This window comes from Galeopterus variegatus, unplaced genomic scaffold (assembly GCF_000696425.1).
Source record: "Galeopterus variegatus unplaced genomic scaffold, G_variegatus-3.0.2 Scaffold783, whole genome shotgun sequence".
In the NCBI taxonomy this organism is placed as follows: Eukaryota; Metazoa; Chordata; class Mammalia; order Dermoptera; family Cynocephalidae; genus Galeopterus; species Galeopterus variegatus.
The window spans coordinates 123,473-149,910 of NW_007726894.1; the positions used below are offsets into that span (position 1 = coordinate 123,473).

At 49.2% G+C, this 26,438-nt stretch overlaps 1 protein-coding gene across 3 annotated transcripts in view; it reads left to right on the forward strand.

The window, feature by feature from the left end:
• ANKS1A (ankyrin repeat and sterile alpha motif domain containing 1A) overlaps positions 1 to 26,438 on the forward strand; it is a 112,719-nt gene that overhangs the window by 66,439 nt on the left and 19,842 nt on the right. For all 3 annotated transcript variants that reach the window (XM_008572415.1, XM_008572416.1, XM_008572417.1), the window contains 2 exons: positions 11,573 to 11,639; positions 17,605 to 17,711. In XM_008572415.1, the coding sequence (XP_008570637.1) occupies positions 11,573 to 11,639; positions 17,605 to 17,711 (174 nt within the window). The remainder of the gene's footprint in view (positions 1 to 11,572; positions 11,640 to 17,604; positions 17,712 to 26,438) is intronic.

Genomic DNA, 26,438 nt, shown 5'->3' on the forward strand with positions numbered 1-26,438 from the left:
ACCTGCTGTATGCAGGTGAACGGAGGCTGGAAGTTTGACTTGCAGGAAGTAGCCTTTGAGTTGGCAGAGTATGAGAGCCCCTGACTTGCTAATGACTATGGTCTGTAACCAAGCGATCACAGGGCCCTGGTTGGTTGGCCCTGGACCCTGGCAGTGATCAATGAAAGCATAAGGCATTGTTCAAACAGGAACCACGGTGAGGAAGAAGGAAGGGCTGAAAGTGTGCTAGGAGTCACCTGGGGTTGTTTACTAGTCTGCAGTGTAGACATGTTTAGGAAAAAGCAGCCAGAGAGGGGTTCTGTGTCTCTGGGAATTAAGACTTATTTGATAATGAAGGTGATCGGAGAATTGTGCAGCTCAGTGGTATTGATAACAGTGACCATCTTGTTTATCAGGCACTGCTCCAACTGCCCCCAGGGGTTTTCCACATGCCTCATTGCTCCCATAGAAGCCTCTTACGTGGCCACGTGGGGTGGGGGTTGTTTGGTTAATTACAAAACGCTGTTAAAGGAAGAAGTCATTTTTAAAAGGAATGCAGGCATTTCAGTTTAACCCCACATGGGTAGATGTACAGCCCAGTTTTTTGATGTGGAGCTAGGGCCTTTTCTTTCAGTGTAGAGCTGCTGATTTGGAGTTCTCTGTCCTCTTTTTACCACTGACTAAATACACCACTGACTAAAATTTCCAGTGTGAGTTTCTTTAAAGTAAAGCCAGAATTTAACCACCTGTGAAGCAATCCAACTGTTCTTTTTAGACTTTTTTATAACTTATTTCTCTAACCGCACTTAATTCAAGAGCACATTTGTGTGTGTGTGTGTGTGTCCGGCAACGGATCGCAACCCTCAGTGTCGCGCCCGTACCGGACCAGGACCGGCAACGGGATCGCAACCCTCGGCGCTGTGCCCACACCTCGCTCAGCCAGTGAGCGGGAACCGGTCTGTATGTGGGATCTGAACCCTTGGTGGGAGCGCCGCCATGCTCCCAAGCGGCGCACTGTAGCAGTGCGCCACCAGGCCGGCCCAAGAGCACATTTTTTTAAATGATGCCATTATTGAGTCTCTTCAAAGACTCAGCTCTTTTTGTTGTCACAGAAACAGCTCTTTCTGTATTTGTTTCATCATTTATATAGTGTTTAATTAACTTTTCTATTTTCATCAACAAATAAAGCCATCATAAACAGTTTTGGAAATGACTCCAACTGATTCTTGGTAAGCCTAACACTCGGTGAAAGCAGAAGACCATGGCTCTGCTAGAGAGAATCCTGCCAGCTGTGAACATGGGCATCAGTTGGTATAGTTTACTGAGGGGATAGGTGGCATGCAATTGGCGAATAGGTAAATCAGTTAAGTGGAGGTCCTTAAGAGACTTGCAAGGTAGGTATGGTTATCCCTCTTACAGATGACCAGGCTCAGGCTTCAAGAGAACAAGTACCTTGCTCACAGTCGTGCTGCTACAAGTGGCAGAGCTATTCCACAGTCTCCTTGTTTTGCATTACCTGCTGATCCTGCCCTGTGGGAGCCAGCTCTCAGCCTCCAGCCCTCACCTCTACTCCTGCATGGGAAGAAGCAGGCCTGAGTTGAGACCCTGCTCCCTTTCCTCCCTTTGGCATTGTCTTGGATTCTCCAGGTTCATGCCCCAAGAGCTGACTTGTACAAAGGCGTCACCTCCCTCACATGAAATGTTTTGTCCTGAATGGAGAAGCCATCTCCAGCTGAGTGTCCAGGAAGCGAGCTATTGTTCACACAGCATGTTCTAAACATTTTCTGCCAGAAGGAAGCCCTTTCCCTCTGGTTTGTCTGTACACACACACACACACACACACACCCTTGGTTTTGATTAACTTGTTATTTAGGTAGAATTCTGTTTATTTTGGAACGAGATGAATGTGAATCATGAGTGCAAACCCTAATGAGCAAGGCGGTAGGATTGTGTGGACTATTTGCCTGGCATCTGTGGTTTTACAGGGACTACAGGTGTTTTCCAGTGTAAGGAAGGCTTGTATCTGGTCAGGTGGGTTAAAGAGTGGAAGGTAAGTGACCATTAGGTTCAATCCCATTTTTCTAAGGACTTAATATGAGAAGGCTCCTTAGTACCTCCTTCAGTGGCCCTGAGACATGGCAGGGATGGCAATCTGCCAGCAACAGGGGCAGACAAGCATTGCTTCGGGAGGAGGAACAGATCTCATCATCTGTGCTTACAGTAGTAAGAACCTTGTCTTCTACGATGATGTTATTCTGGGAATGAATGAATTACACAAAGACCCAGAGTCTTTTAGGCAGTGTACGGCTTGCTCAAACTTGTATCATGGTAAATTAGCTCCTCATTAGAACACTGTCTGGAAACCAAAGACCTCTTTTGTACATTGTCTGAAATCTTTACAGCAGCCCTATGTTGGTATCTGCATTTTGCCTTTGAGGAAACTGAGGCTTAAAGAAGACAGGTTCAGTAATTTGCCCATAACAATGATACCCTGAGTGAGGAATTTTTTCACGCTTTATAGAAGAGGAAATTAAAAATCAGGGAAGTTAAATGACTTGTCCAAGGTTCCACAACTAATGAAGTGGCAGAACTAGAATTTGAACTCGTTTTTTTTCCTGAAATCCTTGTTCTTTCCGCCCCTATATACTGCCTTTCCAATGTTTGCAGTTTGATATAAACATAGTTCTCTTTGTTCCTTTGCCTGTTGGGTATGATCTGTACTAAAGCAGAAACTAGGCCTGAAATAAGCTGGATACCATGATTTAGGTAGATAATGAATCTGGCAGTGGCTATATATTGCTAGTGCTGTGACTATGGGTGTTATGCCACTCTTCTGATGTTTGGTTTTCTCTTCTTTCAAGTGGGAAGAATCCTAGCTCCCCCACAGGGTGGCCGCAGGACAGTCAGCTGGTGCCCAGTGCAGCCAGGACGCCACTAAAAGAACCCAGCCCAGAACCTACCAGTCCTGCAAGGCTTGAGTTTTAACATTGTTGACCAAAAGTGCTTTCAACCAGTCCACACACCTTTCTTTCCTTTAAGCCTTCAGTATTCTGAGGGTGTTTTTGATTTCCTAATTTTATTGATTTCAGGCTATAGAGAACACAGACATATTCTGCTAGCTAACTATTCTGGTGTGCTGCTTACCATGCTAAAGTAACTCACTGATGTAGGGATCAGTTTCTTTGAGTCTGGTTAAATATGAACCAGTTTGTCAGGGTCTGTCATCCTTGGGAACACCGATAATTGAGTTTTCAGGCTGTCAAACTGGGATTAGCTTGGGTTCCAGAAAAGAGAAAGCCACACCACAACCCAGAAGCTGTACTGAGAGCCCTTAACCCGGAAAGCTTTGTGGCAGAATAATGGTGAAGTCAGCTTTCCCACATTCCTTTCTCTTTGTTTCTTTTGTCTGTTGGGCATGTCTTTGCTTATTAGCAAGTTGAGCAGAGTTCATTGCAAATGAAACTCAAACTGGTGCTGATCTTAGAATTTATGATTCTCTGAAAGATTTGACCCTGAAAGAGATTTTTTTTCCAGTATTTTATTCTGAGGATTTTTGAACTATGGAAAACTTGAAAGACTTGAATACTTGAATGCCTATATTTATAATTAGCATTTTGCTGTACTTGCTTATCTCATCTAACCGTCTGTCAATTCCTCAGTCCGCTTAGCAATCCATGTTATTTTTTGATGAATTTTAAAGTTGAAGATGTCAGTATATTAAATTCCTAAACACCTTAACATGAGTATCGTAACTAGAGTTCAGTATTTGTTTATAGGTTTTTTTGCGGGGAGAGGGGTAAAATTTATACAATGTGAAATTCATAAATCTTAAGTCTGTGCCATTTCATGAGTTTTGACACATACAAATGTTTGTGTAACCCAGATTCCTATCAAGATACAGAGCATTCCCATCGCCCCAGAGAGTTCCCTCATGCCCTTCCCAGTCAATCCTTAACCAGCCCCTTCCCTGCCACCACCCCGCAGTCTTCTGATAGTTTTCTGCCAGAGATTAGTTTTGCCTGCTCTAGAACTTCATATAAATGGAATCAATGTAGTGTGTGCTCTTTTGTGAGAGTCTTTCACTTTTGTGAAAGTCTTGTCTGAAAGATTTTAACCAGTGCCTTAAAATGAAGTTTGGAGACTCTGTCAACTTCATTTATGCAACTCCTTCCTATTTTACAAGTTCAGAGATAATAGGGAGTAGCAAACTGCAGGAAATCTCAAGACAGCTGATGGATACTGACGGTGTGTATTAAGTATAATTTTTTTCTTTACATCTTAAGTGTACATAATTTGTTCAAAATTCTACATCTCACTGCCCTGACATTGCAAGACAGGGGTTCCCCTCTAGTATCTGAGGAGCTGATGGATGTAGGATCCCTCTTCCTGGCCACGCTGCTGAGGAAATGAATTCTGAGTGGGAGTTTAGGGTGTTTTTTTTAGGCTGGTTTTATCTATAGCCAGACTAAGTGCAGTGCGCTTAGTAGCGAAAACTCAGATTGTGAAAGAACAGGACCCCGGGGAAGGTTACTTGGAGGTTGTTGGTGGTGCAGGAAGGACCAGAAGGCAGGCTACCCAGTGTGTTAGATACCACAACCTTTCTGAGGTCTGTGTGCTTCCTCGCCCCCACCCCTGCACCAAAAACTAAGCCTGCTCTTGGCTGGAAAGTAGATTGCATAAATTGGACTGGAATCCAAATACGTAATCCTCATTAATCTCTTAGATTCTTGTCCCACTTATTAAAGCCAATACTTGGCACATAACCCAGAGTTACGTGGCAAGCAATAATAAAGTTAATTGGAATCTAGGTCTCCCCACTTTTTTCTTCTTTCAGCAGTTTCTTGGGGCTTTGAGTTATTGCTTTTATAGTAGGCTGTTCTGGTATAAGAAGGTCATTCAGCAAGTATTGTTTCCATGTACACTGTATTTCCTTTTTGTCATGCTTATGTCATGTCCGTGTATTTCCTTTCTGTCAAGTTGCAGGTTTGCGACGTAAGCCCCAACCTCTGGTTCAGGGAATGTGCCAGCTAGTAGTTGTGGGGTATGAGATGCTTTAGGGGAGCAAGACCCAGTATCAGCAACCAAGAGGTATGGGTAAGATAAAAATGAGGAGTGCCAGGGTACATTAGAGATATAGACTGGGGCCAGGAAGCCAGTGTCCTTGGCTGTCCTCTCCTCACCAGTCTAGCCTGGAGCAAACACAATGGGCAGGCTTTAATTCGAGTCTTTGTGAGTGAAGAGGGACAGAGCACTTTTGAGACAGAACAGCTATGTTGTCTCTTAGCCTAGTAAAAAAAGGGGGATTGAGAAGGAAGGAGATCCAAGTGGGGGGATACAACAATATATATGGTAACAATCTGAGGGCCCCCTGTGATGAGACAAATTAAGCTGAGACTAACAGCCTCTCTGTGGAAAAGAAGTTACTCATTGTTAGTGGAGCTGCCACGTCTGGTCTGCCTGGTCTGCCTCAAGGACAGCCCTGAGCCCGTTGGCAGGTATTTATTCATTCCCTGCTGTGTGTCTTCCCCCCTCCCCCAGCCTCTCCTAAAAGCAGTTGACAAGGTTAGAAAATCAGGACAGATAATTTACTTCAATCCGTCTTTGTCTTTCCTGAGGCCTTGTGCAATTCAGTCTGGGAGGAGAAGGAAAAAAATAACTCAGACCCTGGTCAGTGACCCTTTTTCAGATGTGAATCAAAGCCCACTCTAAGCCGAGAGCCTGTCTGCTGCTAAGAGGCAGAAGACAGATATGGTGATGAATTCTTATGTGGTTTCTGGGCTGAGGAGTGCAGCCGTTAGCAGTCTTTAGGGTTCCTTGCACCGCCTAAGGAACCAATTTGGATGTCAGCAGTCACCTGGTGGGATGGGCGCAGAGCACCTGGAGAGGCTGAGGAGGTTAAGGTTCAGTTCTTCGTCCCTATGCTCCTGGGATGGAGAGTGCTGTCTAAGCAAGGCCATCTAGCCAGAAGGAAGGCTCTGCCACTTGGTCCCCCTGCAGCAGAAAGCTTGAGTTCCCTGGGGAGCAGGCTCGGGGGCGATAGCACTCACAAAAGTGAGAGCAGTGCTGTTGGTGGACAGTTTGCGACTCTGCCCGGTAGAGCTTGTTTCCTCACCTGAAAAATGGGATAATATGTTTGCCTGGCAATGCGTCAAGGCTCTGCAGGATTGCTGAGAGAAAGGGCCAGCTGGTGGTTGTGGGGCGTAACGTGCTTTGGGGGAGCAACAGCCTTGTGACAGCAAGCTAGGGAGCTCAGTGAAAGAAAGATAATAGCATGGAGGGAAGGGGAGTTAGAGAATCCAGACTGGTCCAGAAGTGACAGTGTCGGCTGCCTTTCCCCTCTGCCTCCGTTAGTGTAAGAGCAGTTGGCATGGGCATTGAGCAAATGGTAACTGTTATTGTTTGTCACTGAATACCTCCAGCATGCCTGTTCTGTACAAGGCATAGGGTAGGATGCAAAAGAAATACAGTATGAAACAGGGTCCTTACCCTTGATGATTCTGTAATGACTCTGGGACACACCATAAAACAGGGAAGTAACAGTGCAAAGCAGAGTGTTTCTGGGCCAGTAAGGTAATAAGCATTGGGGAGGAAGAGGAGAGGTAGAAGGTGTCTCCAGCCCTGTGGGACAGGCCCAAGGAGACTGGTATGTGTTTTCCAATTGGTGGGGAGTCCTAGGGCATCGACTGCTCCCCAGGCAGCAGAAAGGGGATTGGGGGAAATGTCTGCCATGAGGAGCCAGCTCAGTTGCTGGTAAATTACAGAAACATCACCCTTCATGTTCCCATTCACACCAAAGGAAAGTAGGAAGAAGGCAATTTCCTTTCCTTCCTCCTCTACAGCCCCCCCCCCCCCCCCCCCCCCCAACCCCCCCCCCCCCCCCCCCCCCCCCCCCCGGTATGTGTTTTCCAATTGGTGGGGAGTCCTAGGGCATCGACTGCTCCCCAGGCAGCAGAAAGGGGATTGGGGGAAATGTCTGCCATGAGGAGCCAGCTCAGTTGCTGGTAAATTACAGAAACATCACCCTTCATGTTCCCATTCACACCAAAGGAAAGTAGGAAGAAGGCAATTTCCTTTCCTTCCTCCTCTACAGCCCCCCCCCCCCTCCCAGCTTCTAGGCATGTTGAACAGACTGAATCCTGCTGTCCGGATACTTGGTCCCGAATGGGAGCCCCTGAACATAGTCATTGCTTCTAACTTGTACCGCCTCCTGGAAGGGAGGTTTCCCACAGGCCTTGGAGCCAAGTTGCACTGAAGCTTGTGGTCCTTCTGCAGACTGCCTGTGCCCAGCACACTTCCCGACATAGGGAAAGACCCATCAAAACTTGGCAAAGCTTTTCTTCACCCTCCCCCCCTCCCGGTAAACACTGAAAAGACTGGTGTCATCTGTGTGGCTCAACAGCCTGGGGATAGGGGATGGAGGCCTCTCCATACACAGAATCCCACCTCCCGTTGCCAGCCCGCAGGCAACCAGGATCCTGTGGTCTAAGCAAGCAGATGTCAGACGGCCTGCACAACAGTATATCTAGTGTTTGTTTTTGTTTTCAGCCATATGGGGAATACATTTCAAACAGTCCTGGTAAAAGTCTAAATAGAATCATCCTGAATTCCTTCTGGAAATGGAACATTTCCAAGCATTTTTTGAGTACAAAAGTCCATTATGGTGATAGCTTTTAGGGCCTTACCTTAAGAAACACAAATATAAGTTCTCTATCAAAGTTCATGCAAAGTGTAGTATTAAAGCATTGTCATTTCCCATCTCTCTCCAAAAACATCACTTACCCTAACAACAGAAAAAGGAGAGAACACCAATCTGTGCCCTTCTATTACATTCCACCTGCCTCTTCCTTCCCCTGAGATGCACAGTGTTTCTGGGAAAGCAGCCTAATCAGATTGTTTTTTAACTCAAGCCTAAATGGTTAAACTATATGAAGTGTGTAGATCAGAATGGTATCTCCTGTCTTTGAATGTTCTTCTTTGTCTAGACTGAAATGATCATATTCCCTTCGCTGATTCTGGGCCATGAGAGGTGAGACAAGAAGAGAAGATGAGGTCCAGCTCCTCCCTTTCTCCACGCCCAGGTTGAGGGGTTGGGCAGGATCACAGCCCCAGATGCCTTGCTGTGGTGCTAGAGTGGGGACCTTCCAATTTCTGCCCATACAGGTCCTCTTCACTGCCACATCCCTCCTAGCCCTGAGTGTCTACCAAGGCAAGTTCTACTTGCTAAGGAAGGGGTCCTCAGTAACAAACTGTCAATAAGCTACCAAGTATACACTGAGTTCCTCTGTAAACTGGAATCTTCTCAGCTTGACTCAGCTATGGCAGTTCACAGAACAATAAAACACTTCCTAGTTTGGGTGAAATCATTCTGAGAGTGTCCATTAGCCTTTCCCAGCTGGGCTGCAGTCTGGAGTACCTCACATACCCACCCAGGGAATAGGCCATGGAAACCTGGGCTTCTGCTGGCCCCTTGAAGTTGATGTGAGGGTGAATCCTGGGGCAAGCAGGAAGGAGCAGAGCAGAGAAGCAGCAGGGCTGTTCAACTCTGTTCACTCTGGTTTCAAAAAGCCCTTTGGCAAAATCTCATAAACTGTGCAGCCAAAGGATGTTGATTGGACAGGCCAGCCAGGGCTTTGGGTGTTAAGTGGTTATGATCATAATGAAATATGTAATGTAAATGACTTTATTTCAAAGGATACCTTGGAGTCACACACACCCCACCCCCACCCCCCATTTCACCTCTTTCCACCCTTTGCAACTCTGCATGGCCTTGGGAAAACAGCTTTTTCATTGCTGGCTCTAAGTAAGTGGAAACTATACATTCATTCATTCTATAAGTTGCCTATTTACCATGAGCCAGGCCCAGGGGGTGAAATGGCAAATAAAATATGCTTGATTCCAGCCCTCAGTGTGTTGGCAGTGGTGGTTCTCCCACGTACACCCACTTTGGCCTGGAGGAGGGACCCGGACCCAGAGGCTGGTGGAGCTATTTTAGAAATAAAGACCTATCCCCCCGCACTGTGTGGGAACAAGTTTCCTCACCTTGAACATCCTACTTTTTTCCTATAAATGTTGTAGAAAAGGAAAAAGAAGGCAAATCAGCAGATATCGAGTTACCTGCTCTTCTCCTAGCATCAAGGCTTCTGTAATGTGATTGGGTAAGCCAGGCTTCTGGAACTGGCACTGATGTGTCATGCCATGCAGCTTGGCCTAGAAGAGAAAAGCTGTCTTCAGATACCTCTAAGCCTTTCCTGTGGAAGAGGAATTGCTCTAGGGAAATAACGGGGACCACTATGACAAAGTTAGAAAAAAGGATTTAAATGTGAAAAAAAACAAATGTTATGAATAGGTACTTTCTGGAAATGGGGTGAACTGACTGGATGAGTTAGCAAGCACCCCATTTCTGGAAGGTCTTTAAGCAAAATTGGACATGGGGTAGGAGTTGGGATTATATGATTTGCTGCTAATTCTTAAGATTCTGTGCTGGACAGACTCTCAAGTACCTAGGAATTATCCTGTATATATGCTTTCACATGTGTGCAAAGACGCATGTAGAACAGTATTCATCATAGCACTGTCTAGAATGAGAAAAGATTGGAAACTACCCATATATCTGTCAGAGGACTGGTTAAATTAGCATATAGCCACACACCAGATTATTACAGTTCATCCATTTAAAACAAAATTGTTCCTTGTGAACTATGGAAGGAACTCCAAGATATATTATTAAATGGAAAAAGCAAGATGCAGATAGCATATATGGAATGCGCCTATTTGTATGGGGGTGGAATATGCTGCTATGTTTACCTACAAGTGAATAGAATAGATCTAGACTTCATTGGTCGCCTCCAGAGAGAAGAACTAGGTGACCGGGAGACGGGTGGAAGGGAGACTTTTCTCTGAATAACATTTTGTATCTTTTTTGTAATTTTGAATCATATGGACGTATTATTTTTCAAAAAAGAAGTGTAAGTAAAAATATTTTTTAAAACTTTAAAAATAGGTTTTATTAGGCTAGAGCACTCAGAGGACAACAGAGGGGGAGTGGAAAGCAAACAAATCTTTTATTGAGCATCTACTGTTAACTAGATCTTCGGCTAGATGCTTTATTGTATCTGTCCTGTTTTCATGTATTTAAAACCGAGCCTTTGGGAGGGTGAAGGTACTTGTCTGCCTGTCTGGGTGTTTCCCTTGTTGTACCATGCTGAAGGAGTCAGCACTTGAGATGGGCGGGCCCCATGGGGTGTGGCATTTTCTTCAAGGGGCAGTGCAGACCTGCTCTGGTGCTGTCTGCCTCCCCGCTGTTTCTGTGCCTGCCTCTGGCCTGCTGGGGCCAATAAGTAGAGACACATCCTCAGTTTGCTCCACGGGTCAGATATGTTATGTTTCCCTCTACTTTTGCTGAGATTCGGGATGGAGTTGGCAGTCATTTCTGTGGCTGGAGAAAAATACCTCCCCAAGCTTCTGGCTGCAGGGGGAGAGGTGGTACTTGCTCTATGCTCTTTTGCTGGGTGTCAGATGTGCATCTTTGTCTGCCAGCTGGAGGCTGGCTGGAGAGTTGTTTTTCTGATTGTCAGGCCCAGGCTCCTTACTTGCACTTAGAGGAAAAAGCATCCAAGCTCTGGTACAAAAGGTCCTCTTTTCATTTCTTTGGAAAAAGAGCAGTGAATGAGCTCATTATCACTGCAACCCAAAAAGGAGGAGGAGGGGAAGAAGAGAAGGTGGCTCCTCCTCACTGCCTGGTCCTGCCCCTGGCCAGGTTTCCTGGTTGGGGCGGGGGTGGGGGTTGGATCTGGCCTAGAACACCCAAAGCCAGATGGCTGGAATTGGTGGTCCATATAGGAGGCAGTGCCAGAGACGTTGCGGTGCCTGAAGACTAGCTTTCTCTTCTGTGGTCCAGAGAAAGGGCAAGTGCCTGTGCTCCTTCTCTTCCCCTGAATACAGAGCTCCATCCAGGACTGCTGGCCTCCAGGGAGCAAAAGGTCTTCTACGGTTATGTGCCTGCCTCACCTCGGCTTCCAAGAGGTTCCTATGTGCAGGGAGTCTGCTTGTCTCAACTCTCAAAATTGTCCTCACACTTCAGAGCTGGCAGTCATACAGTATCAATTATCTGTTGATGCTTACGATTTGCCAGGCATTACTCTAGGCACTTGGGGTATAGCATGGATTGAAGCTGACAAAGTCTATACTCTCATGGAATTTAAATTCTAGCAAGAGCAGTGAAATGGGCCAGGGCTAGCCTGCTGTTGCACCTTCTACCCAAGCTCTGCTGGGTCTGGGACAACAGTTGGGGGAGTGATATATAAATGCCTTGAAAGGGAGGCCCTTTGGCATTTCTAGCAGCTGAGCCCAGAATGTCACCATCTCCGTCCCTTCAGAGCAGTTCTTCAGACTGTCTGGGCTAGGGCCGGAGAAGGGCTTTTTTATTTTTTAGATCTGAGCAGCAGGGAGCTCAGATACCTTGCAGGTTGGTGCTGGACCTGGGAATCATCTGGAAGAGATCTGGAGATCAGCTCCTAGGGGCACTGATGGTGAGCTGGCCACGTTTAACCCAAGCCTGACTGCCTCTCCTGTTTGTTCCTTTCTTCCGTTTCAGATTGAGAAAATCATGAGTTCTATCGGAGAAGGGATTGACTTTTCTCAGGAACAGAAGAAGATCTCAGGTACTGTACCAAGCAGCTATTTTCCTGTGAAACACAAACCACTGCCTCCTTTCTGACTCAGGTGTCTCCTCTGACACAGAAGACAGACGTTTAGCGGGTGAGAGAGGTCAGCCTCAGACCATGTCATGCTCTTATGGTTCAGAATATCCTGTACCTAGACAGTGAATCTGGCTGTTATTTTTATTTTTATTTTTATTTTATTTATTTATTTTTTTGTCTTTTTGTCTTTTTCCGTGTCCGGCAACGGATCGCAACCCTCAGTGTTGCCCCCGTACCGGACCGGGGACCGGCAACGGGATTGCAACCCTCGGTGTTGCTCCCGCGCCTCGCTCAGCCAGTGAGCGGGAACCGGTCTGTATGTGGGATCCGAACCCTCGGGCGGGAGCGCCACCACGCTTCCCAAGTGGCGCACTTATCCAGTGCGCCACCGGGCCGGCCCCTGGCTGTTATTTTTAGAGCCATGACTCCATTTACATATTGGAGGGGAAAGTGTACAAATTGAATTTTAGGCTGCCTATTAGGAAAAAATTTTTTATGAACAATTGTCACTTATTCATTATTTTTGTAAATGTAGGCTTTCTCTGATTGACTTAAACTGGGGTGCACCTCAGTGTTGGCTTCTGAGATGCCTCTGTCACTAACTCTTCATGAGAACACGGCTCTCATTGGCCTGATTCATGACAGCAGCACTGCGCTAGATTAGACCCATGATCCCAGACTTTTGGCATGCATCAGAATCACCTGGAGAGGGCCGGCCTGGTGGCGCACTGGAGAGTGCGCCGCTTGGGAGCGCGGCGGCGCTCCTGCCGAGGGTTCAGATCCCATGTGGAGACCGGTTCCCACTCACTGGCTGAGCGCGGTGCGGGCGCAACACGGAGGGTTGCGATCCCGTTGCCGGTCAGTAAAAAAGACAAAAAAAGGGGAAAAAAAAAAAAAAAAGAATCACCTGGAGGGACCGACTTTGTTTCCTCCTTGTGTCTGTTTCTGTTTTTGTTTATTTGGTCACTTACCATTTTTACTCTATATCACTGCTACTTTGGTTATTCTTTTCAATTCTAAGCACTAGGCATGAGGTCTGCCTCTATTTCTTTTGTTTGAAACAGGGAACAGGGAGGCCATCTGAGCTGTTTTCCTTAATAATAGGATTAGTTACTTTCTCAGGTGAGATGTTCTTAAAGGTGCCTCTCAGAGCAGCTCTCACACCCCTTCCCCCAAGCTCTGACACCAGGGCACCTGGGCTAAAAGCAGCCAGCAGGGAATCTGGCTTTTTTTTTTTTTTTTTTTTTTAATGAAAATGCTTGTCTACACTGAAGGGGTGGAGTTCCTTGCTCACTCAGGCTCCATTCAGGATTGACCTGCCAGTCTCAAGTGGCACCTCTGTTTCCTCCATGGGCTGCAGTGGTTCTGGCAGGAAGTTTGGTGGGTGGGGTCAAGTGTGCACATCAGAGGGAAAGAAGCTGCTGAGGCCAGGGGCTTGGTGAGGAGGGCCTGGACTCTGGAGCGTCACAGCCCTGCTGTCCCATCCTGGTTCTAGATACATACATGTCGTGGTAAGTCACTTACTGTCTCTGAGCCCCTAGCTCCCCATGTATGTTTGGATAATAGTACTGACCTCATTGGTTTGTTGCGAATAAGTAATAAGACAAATACTCAGTAAATAGCAGCTACGCTCATTTTTGTCCACGAAATCATTACTTATTCATATTGAGAAACCTAGAAAATAGGGGCATCTGTTCCCCTGGCTTATCTCCCTCCTAAAGCCACTCTCCTTCCAGTAGCTTTGCTTCCCTGGGGTCTAGCAGAGAGGGCTGAGCTGGGTTTGGTCCATCTTTGTCAGTCTTGGATTATGCTGGAGTTGTGGAGGTGGCTCTTCTGGCTAGGAGTTTGTGGATCTGTTTCCAGGCAATTGCTTACACTCAGTCAAGTGATCTCACATTCTGTTGTAGTTTGCAGGCTTTTCCAAGGGTTGAGTGTTTGTTGGTAATAGATGTTTGGGACTGAGACAAACACTGTTGTCATTTTCAAAGCTGTGCTTTGGGGACAGTCAGGGATGGGATCAATAGCAGTCAGTTACTTGAAGCCACTTTCTGCTCTCCTATACCCTTCTATGTCCTGGGAGCAGGAGCCAAAATCACTTACATGTGCTAGAGAGCTTTGAGTTAGAAGCAGGCCATTGCCTCTTGGATGGAATAAATCGAGATGCAGCAGCTCCTCAGGAAGAGCCTTCTCCTTGGAGGTGTTAACTTAAGCTCTTTCCTTGCTGTTTGGTCCCTCATACCAGGTCTTGTCCCCCATGAACCCATGTGAGTGGCTATACTCCTGAGTTTCTGGATCCCAACACACAGCAGCCTTGTTTTAGTGTTCATTTTGTTAACCTATCTTCCATAGCCAGCTTGGGAAAGTAAAGAGTGGGCACATGTGGGTGGCCACCTGTGCTGCAGAACCCCAGCCTGCTGTGTCTGCACCACTGCCAGCCACGAAGCATGGGGAAGGTGGGCTTAGGCCTGTGCATGAACTCTGTGTGCTGAGTCAGCAGGGGGCTTTCCCCGGGACCTCAGGAGGCATCATCCTTCAGCTCAGACCAAAACAGAATTTTTTATTTTGAAATTAATTGTTTATTTTGATTGGTCCAGATTGTCCTGAAGTTTCAGGATCAGGGAAAAGAGACCTGGACTGTGGGATGGCAGCCTGGGTGGAGGAGCAGGCTCTACAGCAGGCAGTCCTGAACCAAGTGGGAGATTGCTCAGCATGTCTGTTGCAGAGCGTTCTCACCTGGAGGGGGGCAAGACCACAGCATTGGAGTCTCAGTTCTTTTTTTTTTTTTTTTTCCTTTTTGTCTTTTTTCGTGACCGGCAACGGATTGCAACCCTCAGTGTCGCGCCCGTACTGGACCAGGACCGGCAACGGGATCGCAATCCTCGGTGTCGCGCCCGCACCTCGCTCAGCTAGTGAGCGGCCGGTCTGTGTGTGGGATCCGAACCCTCGGCGGGAGACAGGCGGTGCACTGCAGCAGTGCGCCACCGGGCCGGTCCTGGAGTCTCAGTTCTGATTAGGGGCCATGGGCCCCTGGGCTACCAGCACTGGAGTTAGTTACCCAAATCGCCAGTAGACGTATTTTACAACTAACTCACCCCTCTGCCAGCTCCCACTCTCAGGAGTCCCCAGTGGCAAGCCTTCCCCCTGGCCCAGGCCACTCCGGCTTCTTTCAACAAAGGCCTGTTCCGTCAAGCAGGAGAGAACTTGCTTGGCTTTCTTTTGTCAAAGGCAGCCTGTTCCAGGTGTTGAATAGGTGTTAAATGCAGGGACCCTCAGGGGCCTGACCTCCTTATACACAGAGCCCTTTCCTTGCCAGTGCCATCTACAGCTTGTTAGGATCTCCTGGCATATTTAGAGGGTGATGTGTGGTCTCTGGATTTTTGTCTCATACGTGCACTACCTTTTTTATCCCTCCACAGCTGTACTTGGAATGTGGTCCTGGTCTCCCCTTGTCCTTGCCTTTCCCCTTCCAAGCTCTTCTGCAGATTGTTAGTGTCCTGCTCTGGGTATAGTGCTTCTCCCCTGAGCTCTAAACAGGCCTAAAGAGAAGTCTATCCCCAAATTGTTTGGTATGCTTACCTGAGGAACGTCAGATGTGATGGCCTTGTTTGGTTACCTGGTTTTATGAGAAGTATAGTCACTCCTGAAGTGACAAGTGGGGGGGGGTCACTTATCTGTGGACTGTGTCATTCCTCTGTTCCCTCTCCTGGCTGTCCTAGAAACTGTCAGTCAAGGCTATAGGACCGTCACTTCTCTATTTTTCTTGATAAGCTGTTTCCAGCTCCTTGAGCTGGAGGTAAGGTTTCACCATCTCTGTCTTTCATATGCATTTGTATCAGCCAACATCAGATATTGGGAAATCCATCATTTTGCTCTGATGCTCATGCTGCTGTCTCCTCCCTCAGCAGCAGCAGCAGCAGCAGCTTCTGCTCCAATGTCCGATCCATGATGTATTTTTCTGAGCATGGAAGGGGGAAGGGTGGGGAGGGGAGAAAGGGGAGGGCCAGACGTTATGAGAGTGAGCAAGGACGGTGGAGCCGGCAGCAGGCAGCGTGGAGCCCAGGAGCCTTTAGACAAAGCATTCTGCTGCGGTTCTGTAAGCGCATACATCCACCGGCAGCAGGCAGGACCACAGCTGCCTGGCTGGGGGATTACAAGCAGGAATGAATCAGCAGCAGGGGACACTTGACTTCATGGGCATACAAGAGCCTGCTGCTTAGGTTCCTGGAGCAGACTTCCGCATCCAAGGGCTGGAGAGCACAAGTACCCCTAGTCTCAGCATCTTGGAGTACTGCTGCAGTGTGCACCCGGAGGCCATCCGGTCCCTGACCACCATCTGTTCTGCAGAGGACAGAGGAGGGGGGGTGGAGGTGGCACAGTTGGTCGCCAGGGTCTCTTAGCTAACCAAGCAAGTTGGCATCGTCCTGCCCTGAGGGACAGAAAGTGCCTGGGAACAACAGAATGACTTTCATCATGTCAAGAGTTCTTTGGAGGTGATGTTTTTATAGTTGGTTCTTCTTTTTCCTTCTTTGTACCTCTTTTTCCTCCCTTTCTCTTTTTTTCTTTTATCTGTTCTCACCCATGAGAACCTGCATAGGTGGGGGTTAAGGCATTCAGCGCAGAGCATCCAAGGTCTGCCAGGAGGGGCTGAACTTCTGTCCTCCCTGTGCCACCACAATCCCTGCCCCAGCTGAGGAGCAGAGCAGATAGATGTCCTTCCCCCACTGCTCATCCTTAGAGGAGAACGTTGAGATCCGGAGACCCTGGGAAGACAGTCACTGTCTTTATCACTCAGCCAAAGAGAGGACAGCGCAGAACGTGAATAGACTTAAGCCGCCACTGCTCAGCTGACAGAGGACCAATTCCATTTTCTCTCTCTTTTATCTGGTCGAGTTTCGTCTTCTTTAGCGAAGAACTGAATTTGCCTTCCTGCTTTCCACTGGAGCAGGCAGGCAAGTCACAGGAACAGCCACTATCAGAAGAGGAAAATGAACGCCCAGCCCCTGAACACCAGCCCAGCCTGGGGAGGCAGCTCTTCCCACAGCATCCTGGTGCAGGAGACGCCCCACCCACTGACTGCCAGAGTCTAGCTGTAGGCTCCTGGCCGCACAGCCCGTGGAGTGAGATGTGGCCATCCTGGCAGCGCCACACCTGAACCTGGTCCCTGAGCCCTGGCCCATGCGCCCCACTCAGCCCCTTGCTGCCTTGAGCCTCTGAGCACAAAGGGCTGGTGGCCATGGTTTGCTTATTCCGGGACTGCTGGGGGAAAACAAGTAAAAGTCTCTTTTCTCCCCCTGCCGTGTTCTGTGCTGCCTGTGTTGCATGTGCTGGGGCCCTGTGAACAGCCGCTGCTTCCCTCCCGGAGCCCTCACTGTGTGCCTGTGTCCATCAGCTGCATGAAGATGTGTGCTCTCTCCTGACAGTTTATGCTGCAAGGTCACAGAACTTGCCCCTCGCCTCAGCCCTACGGGGGCTCCAGACATTGCATGGATCAGAGGAGCAGCGGGGCTTCTGGGCACTTAGCAGCTCCCCTGGCCCCCCTAGTGCCTGTGGGGACAGACTCTGAGATACCTCAGTGTGAACGCTGATGAGGACTTGACCTGGAGACTATTGGGGGTTGTCTGGCCCCAGTGCGTGGGCAGAGATTGTGCATGTGCCACCACGGCCCAAAGCAGCTGAGAGGAGGGGTGTGAGCGGGTGCAGCGCTCGAGGTGGGGCAGTGTGCGTGCGGCGCCAGGCAGTCCTGTCACTGGCCTGCGCACGGAGGAGCAGCTGTGTGTGCGCTGCTCTCTGGTCTCTTGTACATAGTTTGGCTGCTTTATGGTAATGACTATGATGTGGCAATGCCATCTGTCTTCCTCTGAGTGCCGCTGCTACCGCCTTAATGGTTTTTCCCTTTTCAAGCGTCTGCCGATTCCTCTCTCGTCAGGTTCGCGGACGCTGGAGCAGAGCGTCGGGGAGTGGCTGGAGTCAATTGGGCTACAGCAGTATGAGAGCAAGTTGCTTCTGAATGGCTTTGATGATGTCCACTTCCTGGTAAGTGCCTGCAGGCCTCCTCAGCGGCTGGGGCTGCTCAGTGGAAGTCTGCCTCCCTGGTCTCCCCTGGCCCACTGGAGTTTGCAACAGAACATAGACATGTCTCCCTGGGAAGAGCTCACTGAGGTGACTTAGACACCGAAGTTAGCTGGGTGTCATGTGCCTTCTCTTCTCCACCTCTGCCTCTCGCTGGTCTTCCTCTCAGACCTCAGGCCATGTGCTGTGGGTAAGGCATCAAGGACAGCTTGTTCTGAGCCAGACCCCAGGGTTGTGGTGAACAGGACAGCCAGCTGCTTGTGGTGACTCCTTATAAAACCTCAGCTGGATGCCAGGAGTTTTCCTTTATTTCCCAAAACTTTGCTATCATGTGAGTTGTCACTGAAGCAAGGAGCCTTGTCTCTAGCAGGAAGGCCTCTTCCCTGCTCAGCTGAGGCCCAGCACCTGGGGTGGAGACCAGGGCCGCATAGCCTCATGGACTCATGGCCTCAGGGATGGCCCAGAGGAGAGGCTGAGTTGGTGTGGAAGATTAGTTGCTTTTCTGAGGTGTAATTCTGTACTCTTACAAAACACAAGGGGTCGAAAAGAAAAGAGAAACCAAGGTATCTTTCCTCTGGCTCCCTGTGGAGTAGAGACCTGGCTAGGACCCTGGGCTTAGGATCCAGTGTTCCCTCTTTCCAAAAAGAGCCGAGAGCAGCAGCCAACACTGTCCCTCTCCTGAAAGTCCTCCTGAGGTGTGCTCACAGGTTCAGCTGTGGCAGGGCAGCCTGGGTGGTGGGCTAAGCTCAGGGCTTGGGCTCACCTCAGAGGCAGCACTGGCTCCCCAGGAGCAGGCATTGATGTCACATTAATGACAACAGTAGTTGATGCTTCTTGTGAGTGCTCACTGTGTGCTGGGCGCTGCTCTTAATGGTACACCAGCAGCCCCAAGGTGTACACTGATATTAGCATCTCCATTTTCCAGATGAAGGAAATGAGGTCCCGAGTGGTTAAGTGACTTGGAGTCATGCTGCCAGTAATGGGCAGAGTGGAAGCATGCATCCAGGAGCTCCAGGCCTGGGGGTCACTTGGTCATGTTCTAACCACTGTGAAACACGGCCTCTTTGTTCTGTGTGGGCACAGGGAGGGGAATGTAACCACTTACAGGCTTGAAGTCACCTTCTCACGAGTTATCTTGGAAGCTTGGTGTGAGGTGAATCTAGCAAGCCCTGTCCTGCCCCTCCTTCCTTCCTGGAACACTGTTTGCTGCCCTCCCGGTCTCTGGGAAGGCAGTCCTAAGTCAGTGCTGAGGTGCCTTCCCTCTGAAGCAGATCTCTCCAACCTATGCCGGCCTTGCTCTGTCTTCTGGGTGGGGCAGTGGTCAGGGTCAGCACAGAGCTCCCACCACTGCACTCTAGTCTCCAGTGGGTCCTCTGTGGGTTTCTTACCAATGGGTTTGGGTGGGTACCTCTCGAATAGCAGCGTGCCCAGGGAGCCAGCCTAAGGTTGCAGGAGGGCCCTGGCTAGGACAGCTCACTTAATCTAGGGCTATCTCCATCTCCAGAGCAGACCATGAAGTCTGTAACAAACACCCTCCCAAAGCCAGCTTTGGGGCATTTGTTTTGCAGCTTTTAAAAATCTTAAGTTTTAGAATAGTAATTTATTTTTCTATTTTTTTTAAAAGTTAAACCAAGTATATTTATGGTTCTTGTGACCGAACCCCTGACTCACCACTTTCCATGGGGAAGGATGACAAAGGTGGCTCAGCCAATGTGCGGGGACAGTTGGCCCTGGCCATGAGTGTTTAGGGACCTCCCATCTCTGAGTGCACCCTTCATCAGACTGGCCATCAGATAGGCAAGTGAGGGTGGTCTCAACCATGGGATGTCCCTTCCCTGTACCTCAATATTTTAGAGATGGAGCTCTTGATTTCTTACCCCTCCTTCTGCTAATTTTGGAAGGAGTGAGGTTCCCACCCATGAATAGCCCCTACAGTCCTTAGACCTGCTTCTCTGCCCCTGCCTGGGCTTCCAGACCAGAGAACAGCTGGGCGAGCATTTGGAGAAATGTGGTCCAGGACCAGATATCCATGCAAGGCATGTGGCCTCTGTTAGGATGCGTCTGTTCCTATGCTGGTGGAAGGCCCCTCATCGAGGGAGGCCAGTGGCTCAGTCCTTCCAGCACCCTTCCCGGGCTCCCTCGGTTCTGGTGGCTGGCTGGCAGGCGGTGTCTGTACAGGAAGGAGTGCTGAGCATCCCTAGGTTAAGTGTGTTATTGCAGATGCTGAGAATGGCCTGAGTAGCCATGCACAGCATTCTGGGCAGTTGCATGGACACTGCCAGGTAGGCTGTAAGGCTAATTAGGTTTTAGCAACCAGAAAAAAAGAAGAAAACAAGGAAGGGGAGCATTTTGTTATTGAAACATTCCCTCGTTGTGTATGATATAATTTACACCATGTTAGCTATGGTATAATCACATGGGGTTTGGTTTTCAGTAGGCTACAAATGTTTCCCTTGGTTCTGAAACACCCTGGAGACTCTGCTACAAGATGTACAAGTAGCTTCCAGGAAACCAGGCTCCAGATATATTAGGAATATCTGGAAACTGAGGGTGTTTCACAGACAAGATGCTGCTGTTGAATTTCCCTATGACAAGGTCCTGCGATTTGCTGTAGGAGGAGTACAGGGCATTTGTTGGTGTCATGCAGCTCCCTCCCAAGGTGGAAGGGACTTTAACATCATGTGGTCTAATCATCCTCTCTGTGCCTGAGTCCCTTCCAGATAATCTGTGCCATGATGTACTTCCAGTGACGGGATTTGCTACTTTACAAAGTAGAAGCCCATTCATTCCTTGTATTGCTGTGGCTGGTTTAGAGTGATCTTTATGTTGCGCCAAAATCTGTTTCCTTGTGGCTTCTGTCCCTGTGTCCCAAGTTTACCTTTTGGGGCCACACAGAACACACACTTAAGCCCTTCAGAAAACTGAAGACCTCTGTGGACCGACCCTGTGGCTCACCCGGGAGAGTGTGGCACTGGGAGCGCTGAGGCCGCAGGTTCAGATCCTATATAGGGATGGCTGGTGCGGTCACTGGCTGAGTGCGGTGCAGGCGACACCAAGCCAAGGGTTACGATCCCCTTACCAGTCACAAAAAAAAAAAAAAAGAAAAGAAAACTGAAGACCTCTGGGCCGGCCCGGCGGTGCACTGCGCTAGTGCGCCGCTTGGGAAGCGCGGCTGCACTCCCGCCGAGGGTTCGGATCCCACATACAGACCGGTTCCCGCTCACTGGCTGAGCGAGGCACGGGGGCAACACCGAGGGTTGCGATCCCGTTGCCGGTCCTGGTCCGGTACGGGGGCGACACTGAGGGTTGCGATCCGTTGCCGGACACGAAAAAGATGGGAAAAAAAAAAAAACTGAAGACCTCTGTCATGGCCTCCTGGGTCCTATCTTGTCTAGGATCGACACCCTTTTACTCCTGGCTCTACCTCCTGAGATGTGGTGGTTGAGCTTAGCAGCAAGCACTGCACTTTGAGCTTCCTCTACACTTTCTCACCTGCAGGCAGAAAGGGCCTTTGATTTGGATGGGTTGGGGCCAGGGCAGTGGGGACTGCCAGGTGCTCCCTAGGCTAATGGGACTGATACCAGACCCAGGGCGACAGGGGCAAGAGATGTGGCTCACACGTCTGCCAACAAGCCTACCATCCTGGCTCATGCATCACAGCCAATTATTCCATTTTCACTGCAAATCATGCCCACAGGAAATGGGCTTTCTTAGGAGAAGGGAGGAAATGCATTTAATCAGCAGGAATGGAAGGTAATTGGTGGTTGGCAAATGCGTCGCTCCAAGCATGCTGGCGTCAGTCTCGCTATCACAAGACAGCCTGCCCTCACTTCACAGAAGTGTTGATTGGATACATGACAGTGGTCCTGATGCTGTGGTGTTATGCAGATGTTAGTAAACATGTTCTTAAAGAACGTCTGCTATGGGGAAATGTTCACCTTATAGTATTGAGTAAAGAAATCAAAACACAAAAATTCATTCAATATGATCTTGATTTTTGAAAAAGAAAACACCTATGCACAGGAGATGCAAGGGGGTGTAAGGCCAGGATGCTGTGGTTATCTCAGGAAGACTCCAGGTGGCTTTGTTTTTCTTTTTTTGTAGTGTAATAGATTTTCTCCATTTCCTACTATGAATGGATGTGAAATCAGAAAAGCAAATAATGTCAGTGTCTTAAGGAACTTTATGGTCCAGCTGGGAAAACAAAGCACATAAAGCAGTAAAAGCAATAGACCAGCCAAATGTTAAGTGCTGTGGTAGAGGCTCTTAAGTGCTGCGGGAGCACAGGGGGCAGAACAACGTTTATCCGGGATTTACCAGGGGTTTGCCGCCTGCCAGGCCCTGCGCAGTGCTGGTTGAGTCGCAGGTGGGACAACTGAGGCCCAGAGGGTGGAGACACTGCCCAAGTGGCAGAGCCAACCTTGAACCTCTGGTGTATGCCCTTGGTCCTCGAGGTTTGGGAGAGGCGTGGAACTTGGGAAGACCACAGGGAGAGGAAAGGCAGGCCGGAGTCTGTCAGTGCTGAGTGAAGAGGTTGGCTTGAGGCTAATGAAGGGCAGGGCCCCAGCAGGTGGGAGGGGTGGGCAGGGCCTGGCCTCAGGGCCTGGAAAGCCATGTGTAGGGGAGCCCAAGGTCTCATAGCCCAGGGTGTGTGTGTGGAGGGGTGTCTCTGGCTTGTGCCCCTTACCAGGCAGAAAGCCCTTCGAGTTGAGGTGCACGTTAGACATCCAGGGTGTGGTGGAGTGGAGAGCCAGCGCCATGGTAGGCGGTCACAGCTGGGGGTGGATAAATGAAAAATGGAAATGAGTCTGGCGGCAGGCTCCAGATGGGCTAGGAACAGGATCAAGTCGGCAAGGCCAGAGTCGGGAGCCTCCTGCTCCTCTTGTCAATTTCATGCTCCACAGGCCCTGCCATGAGGCAGATAGGCTCCCACTGTTTGCCTGTCTGCTTCTGAGACTGTGCCAGCTTGTTCCCCTGTGTTGGGGAGGGATGACAGGGAAGCAGGGCGAGCCCTGACAGGGCCAAAGAGTGTAAGGTGGGGCCAGGAGGTCCTTTATTGGCTTCCGTGAAAACTTTCCAACCAGGTCCCCAAGCCCCTGAGGCTCCCTTCCTTTTCCCGTCCCCTCAGTCTACAGCCCCCTAAGCCGGCATCATGTGACGGGGGCTGTGCCCTTGGTTTCCTACCCTCGTTTCCATGCTACTCCCTCATTCCATCCTCTGATGTCCCTCCCTTTGCCTTCTTCCATCTCAGGTCCAAAGGGCCGCTTTGTGCTGTTGTCAGAATGTCTCACTTGCCTAAACTTCCTCTCCACCAGCCTTAGCCCACCATCTCCCTACATAGCACTTTATGAGCTGTGCTGGAATTTTCTGTGCCCAGTTGGAGTAAGGCCTAAGGGAGGAGCACCGGCAGAGCTAAGGCTTAGAAAGGAATGCTCTTAGACGAGTGTGGAGCCTGCCTCTTGCACTACTGAAACTCTGTGGTCACTTAAGAACTGAGTTCCTTGGCTATCCCAGGAGTTGATGCTGCACCAGAGGCCTCCCTGTCTCTGCCAGGCCCTTTCTGGGTCTCAGGAGCCTGGCCGAGGACAGCCCTTTTACCTTGCAGCAAGGGGCAGGCTCACTTCAGGCCCTTTCCCAGTGAGTGTACCCTCTCGCCTTCCCTCTCCCTGTGTCTACCTGCGTGAGTTATTCAGGAGCCCAGCCCAGTTGCCCCATGTGCCACTCTGGTCTTCTGAAACATCATCATCCTGAAACATCCTCCTTTTTGAGGTCTTGGCTGAGGTTAGAGTGCCATATTTGCCTCCAAATCAGCAGTGGAAGTTTGCTGGGCCCAAGTCAGTGTGGAGTCAAAGTGTTTGTTCCCAAGACCACCCAAAGCCACTTTACCTCATGGGTCTGAGGACAAAGAGCAGAGACAAAACCAACCTCCACTTGCTGCAGGGAAAGACTGCTGCTTGCCTGCTCTGTTTAAGGGAAAACACCACCTTATCTTCTTACGTTCTTACATGTACAGTAATGGTTGATTTCAACCTCTGACACTGTGTGTCACCACATATAACAATGTGTCCCCTTCGGAGCTTATGCCCCCATGAGGTAAATAGGTCAAATGAAATCCTGTGTGACAGAGGATGAACAGTGAGGACGAGAAACCTGCCCAGAATTGCATAGGGAGGGACCTGGAATAGAACCCAGGTCTCCTGACTGCTGGTCCAGTTCCCTGCCACTACATGGAATCTTGAGTTTCTCTTGAGCTTTCCCCAGCCGGTTTACTTAACTGTGACCTGCACCCAGAGCTTCACAGCCAGGCTGTGGTGGTGGCTGCACAGGCCCAGAAGGGCGTCCATTGGGCCCTGCGCCAGTACACAGAGCTGACTTGGGTCTGATCTGTTGCCAGCTCCTTTCTCAGCCTTTTGTGGAGTGGCCCCCAACACATACACCGCCCCTGGGAGTGATGTTCTCGCCCAGCCCATTGGCCCTAAGAACAGACCCCCGACCTTGTGGGAACACTCTGAGTGCAAGGCCCAGAGGCAGCACCTTCCTGGGAAAGCAGATGTGGGGACTAGAGTGGGGGGCCCAGGGACCCGGCTTTCAGTCCCAGCTCCACTGTCTGCTTGACCAGCAACGTTGGGCAAATTACTAAATATGAGAACCCTGAATGTGGTGGCTGTGGACCCCAGGAGTCCAGGGATGCCTGTGAACCCCTGAAATATAACTGACATTTGGTATGTTAGGAGATCTCTGCCCCCAGGGCTTTGATTTCTGCACACAGACGTTCTGAGATGTTAGGAAAGACACCTCTGCTGCTGCTCACACCAAGACATTAGCAATCGGCAGTGATGGAACAGGAGCTGTCAGCCAGTCCAGTCCACCTTAAAGTGCAGTTGAACAAGTTAGTAGATGTGAAAATAGGCATTCAGAACTGGTCTCAACTTTCCTTCCACTATAAACTTTCCTTCTACTATGCTACTTGCCTTCTCTGACCAAGCCCTTTGACTCCAGACTGACTTGGACCCATTTCCACTGCTGATTTTGGGGTGAGTGTGGCACCTTGACCTCAGCCAAGACCAGAAAAAGGAAGGTGTTTCGCAATGATGGACAGCACATGAATGGGAGGGATGCTCTGTCTGACCCACAGAGAGCAGAGACACCAAGAACCTGCTTGGGAGGACAAGGATCTGAGGGGTGTTGCTTCCATGAAACTGGGACAAGAGCCCCCAATCCCTTATGCTGTTGTCTCCATCCTTGGGAGCCACTTTCATGAAACAACAGGTAGAGAAGGCCTCCAAAAGTCCCTTGTAGAGGCCTCAGGAACTAGGGACTGGTAACCCCTTTCTTGCTTCTTCTTGGCCACTATCGTCATTAAGTCTTATCTCTTGAGCTGAGGACAAGGGGGCGGAGCTGGGCTGGGGCATGGATGGTGAGGAGTGCAGAGAGGAACAGGTCAAGGCTGAGTGGCCACTGTTGCCAGCCATAAGTCAAGGGGAGGGTGTCAATTTGGAGCCACTTTGGGAAGTTCTGTCATAGAGTCCCAGAGGGGGCAAAGTTTGGCTCAGCCAGGCAGTGTTGAACAGATAAAGTCGAGCACAGTCATTGAGCACCGGATTTCTGCCAGCAGGTTGGCGCTCAGCACCATGAAATTCCTTGTTTAACCCTGAGACAGGTGGTTTTACCCCTATTTACCATGTCCTGACTTTTTAAGAAACTTGAACAGCAAATCTGGTTTATACCATAGCTGCTTTGCATAGTCGCTGCGTCCCTGGGCAGGTGAATGCACACATGCCTCAGGGAGCATGCCTTCTAGTTCCCATCATCGGTAAGATTTGAGGCCATAGCAGTGAGCAACAGAGAGCCCTGCCCCTCCTCCTTGCTTTCTGTCCCCTCTCTCATGGTTCTTCCTCCTCCTCTGGGCTCCGGGGTCTGGGGCTGTGTTCCCCCTCCTCATGGCCCACCTGCGAGGGCACATGGATGGTTATGACCCAGCTTCCATAGTCAGTCCTGGCTCAAACCAGGGACCTGGTCTAGGTTCAGTGACCTATACCCCAGATAGCCATGCCGAGTAACATGTTCTGGAGACTGCAAAAAACTGCCTGCAGTGGCGCTAGCCAGCATTACTGAAAACTGGAGGAAGTCTAAGTGTCCAGTGGCAGGTTCAATTGTGGCTGTGCTGGAGTGTGCAGTCACTGCAGGTACTCACGAGAGACAGTCACATGGCATGGGGAGATGTTTGCACGCAATCCGTGGGGATGTGAAAAAAGCAGGTTAAAAAAAAGTGAGTATGTATAAGTACTACAATCCCAATTTTGCTAAGATTTTTTTAATTTTTAAATTTTTATTATTGGCAGCTGGCCACTATAGGGCTGAAAACCTGGACCCTGGTGTTATCAGCACCACACTCTAACCAACTGAGCAAACCTGTCAGCCTTAAAATTATTGATTGATTGATTGATTGATGAGGGTGAATAAAGATAAAAAATTTTTTTTTACTTTGCTGAAATTGTGCTTTTTCTTTTTAAAATTTTTTTCATTATACAATGTAATCATTTTTTGTGGCCCGTTACAAATTTCTTGCTAACTTCCCTCCCCCTCCCCCTTTCCCACCTCTGGTGACCTGAATTCCATTCTCTCCTCTTTTTTTTTTTTTTTTTTTTTTTTTTTTTTTTTTTTTTTTTTTTTTTTTTTTTTTCGCTTTGT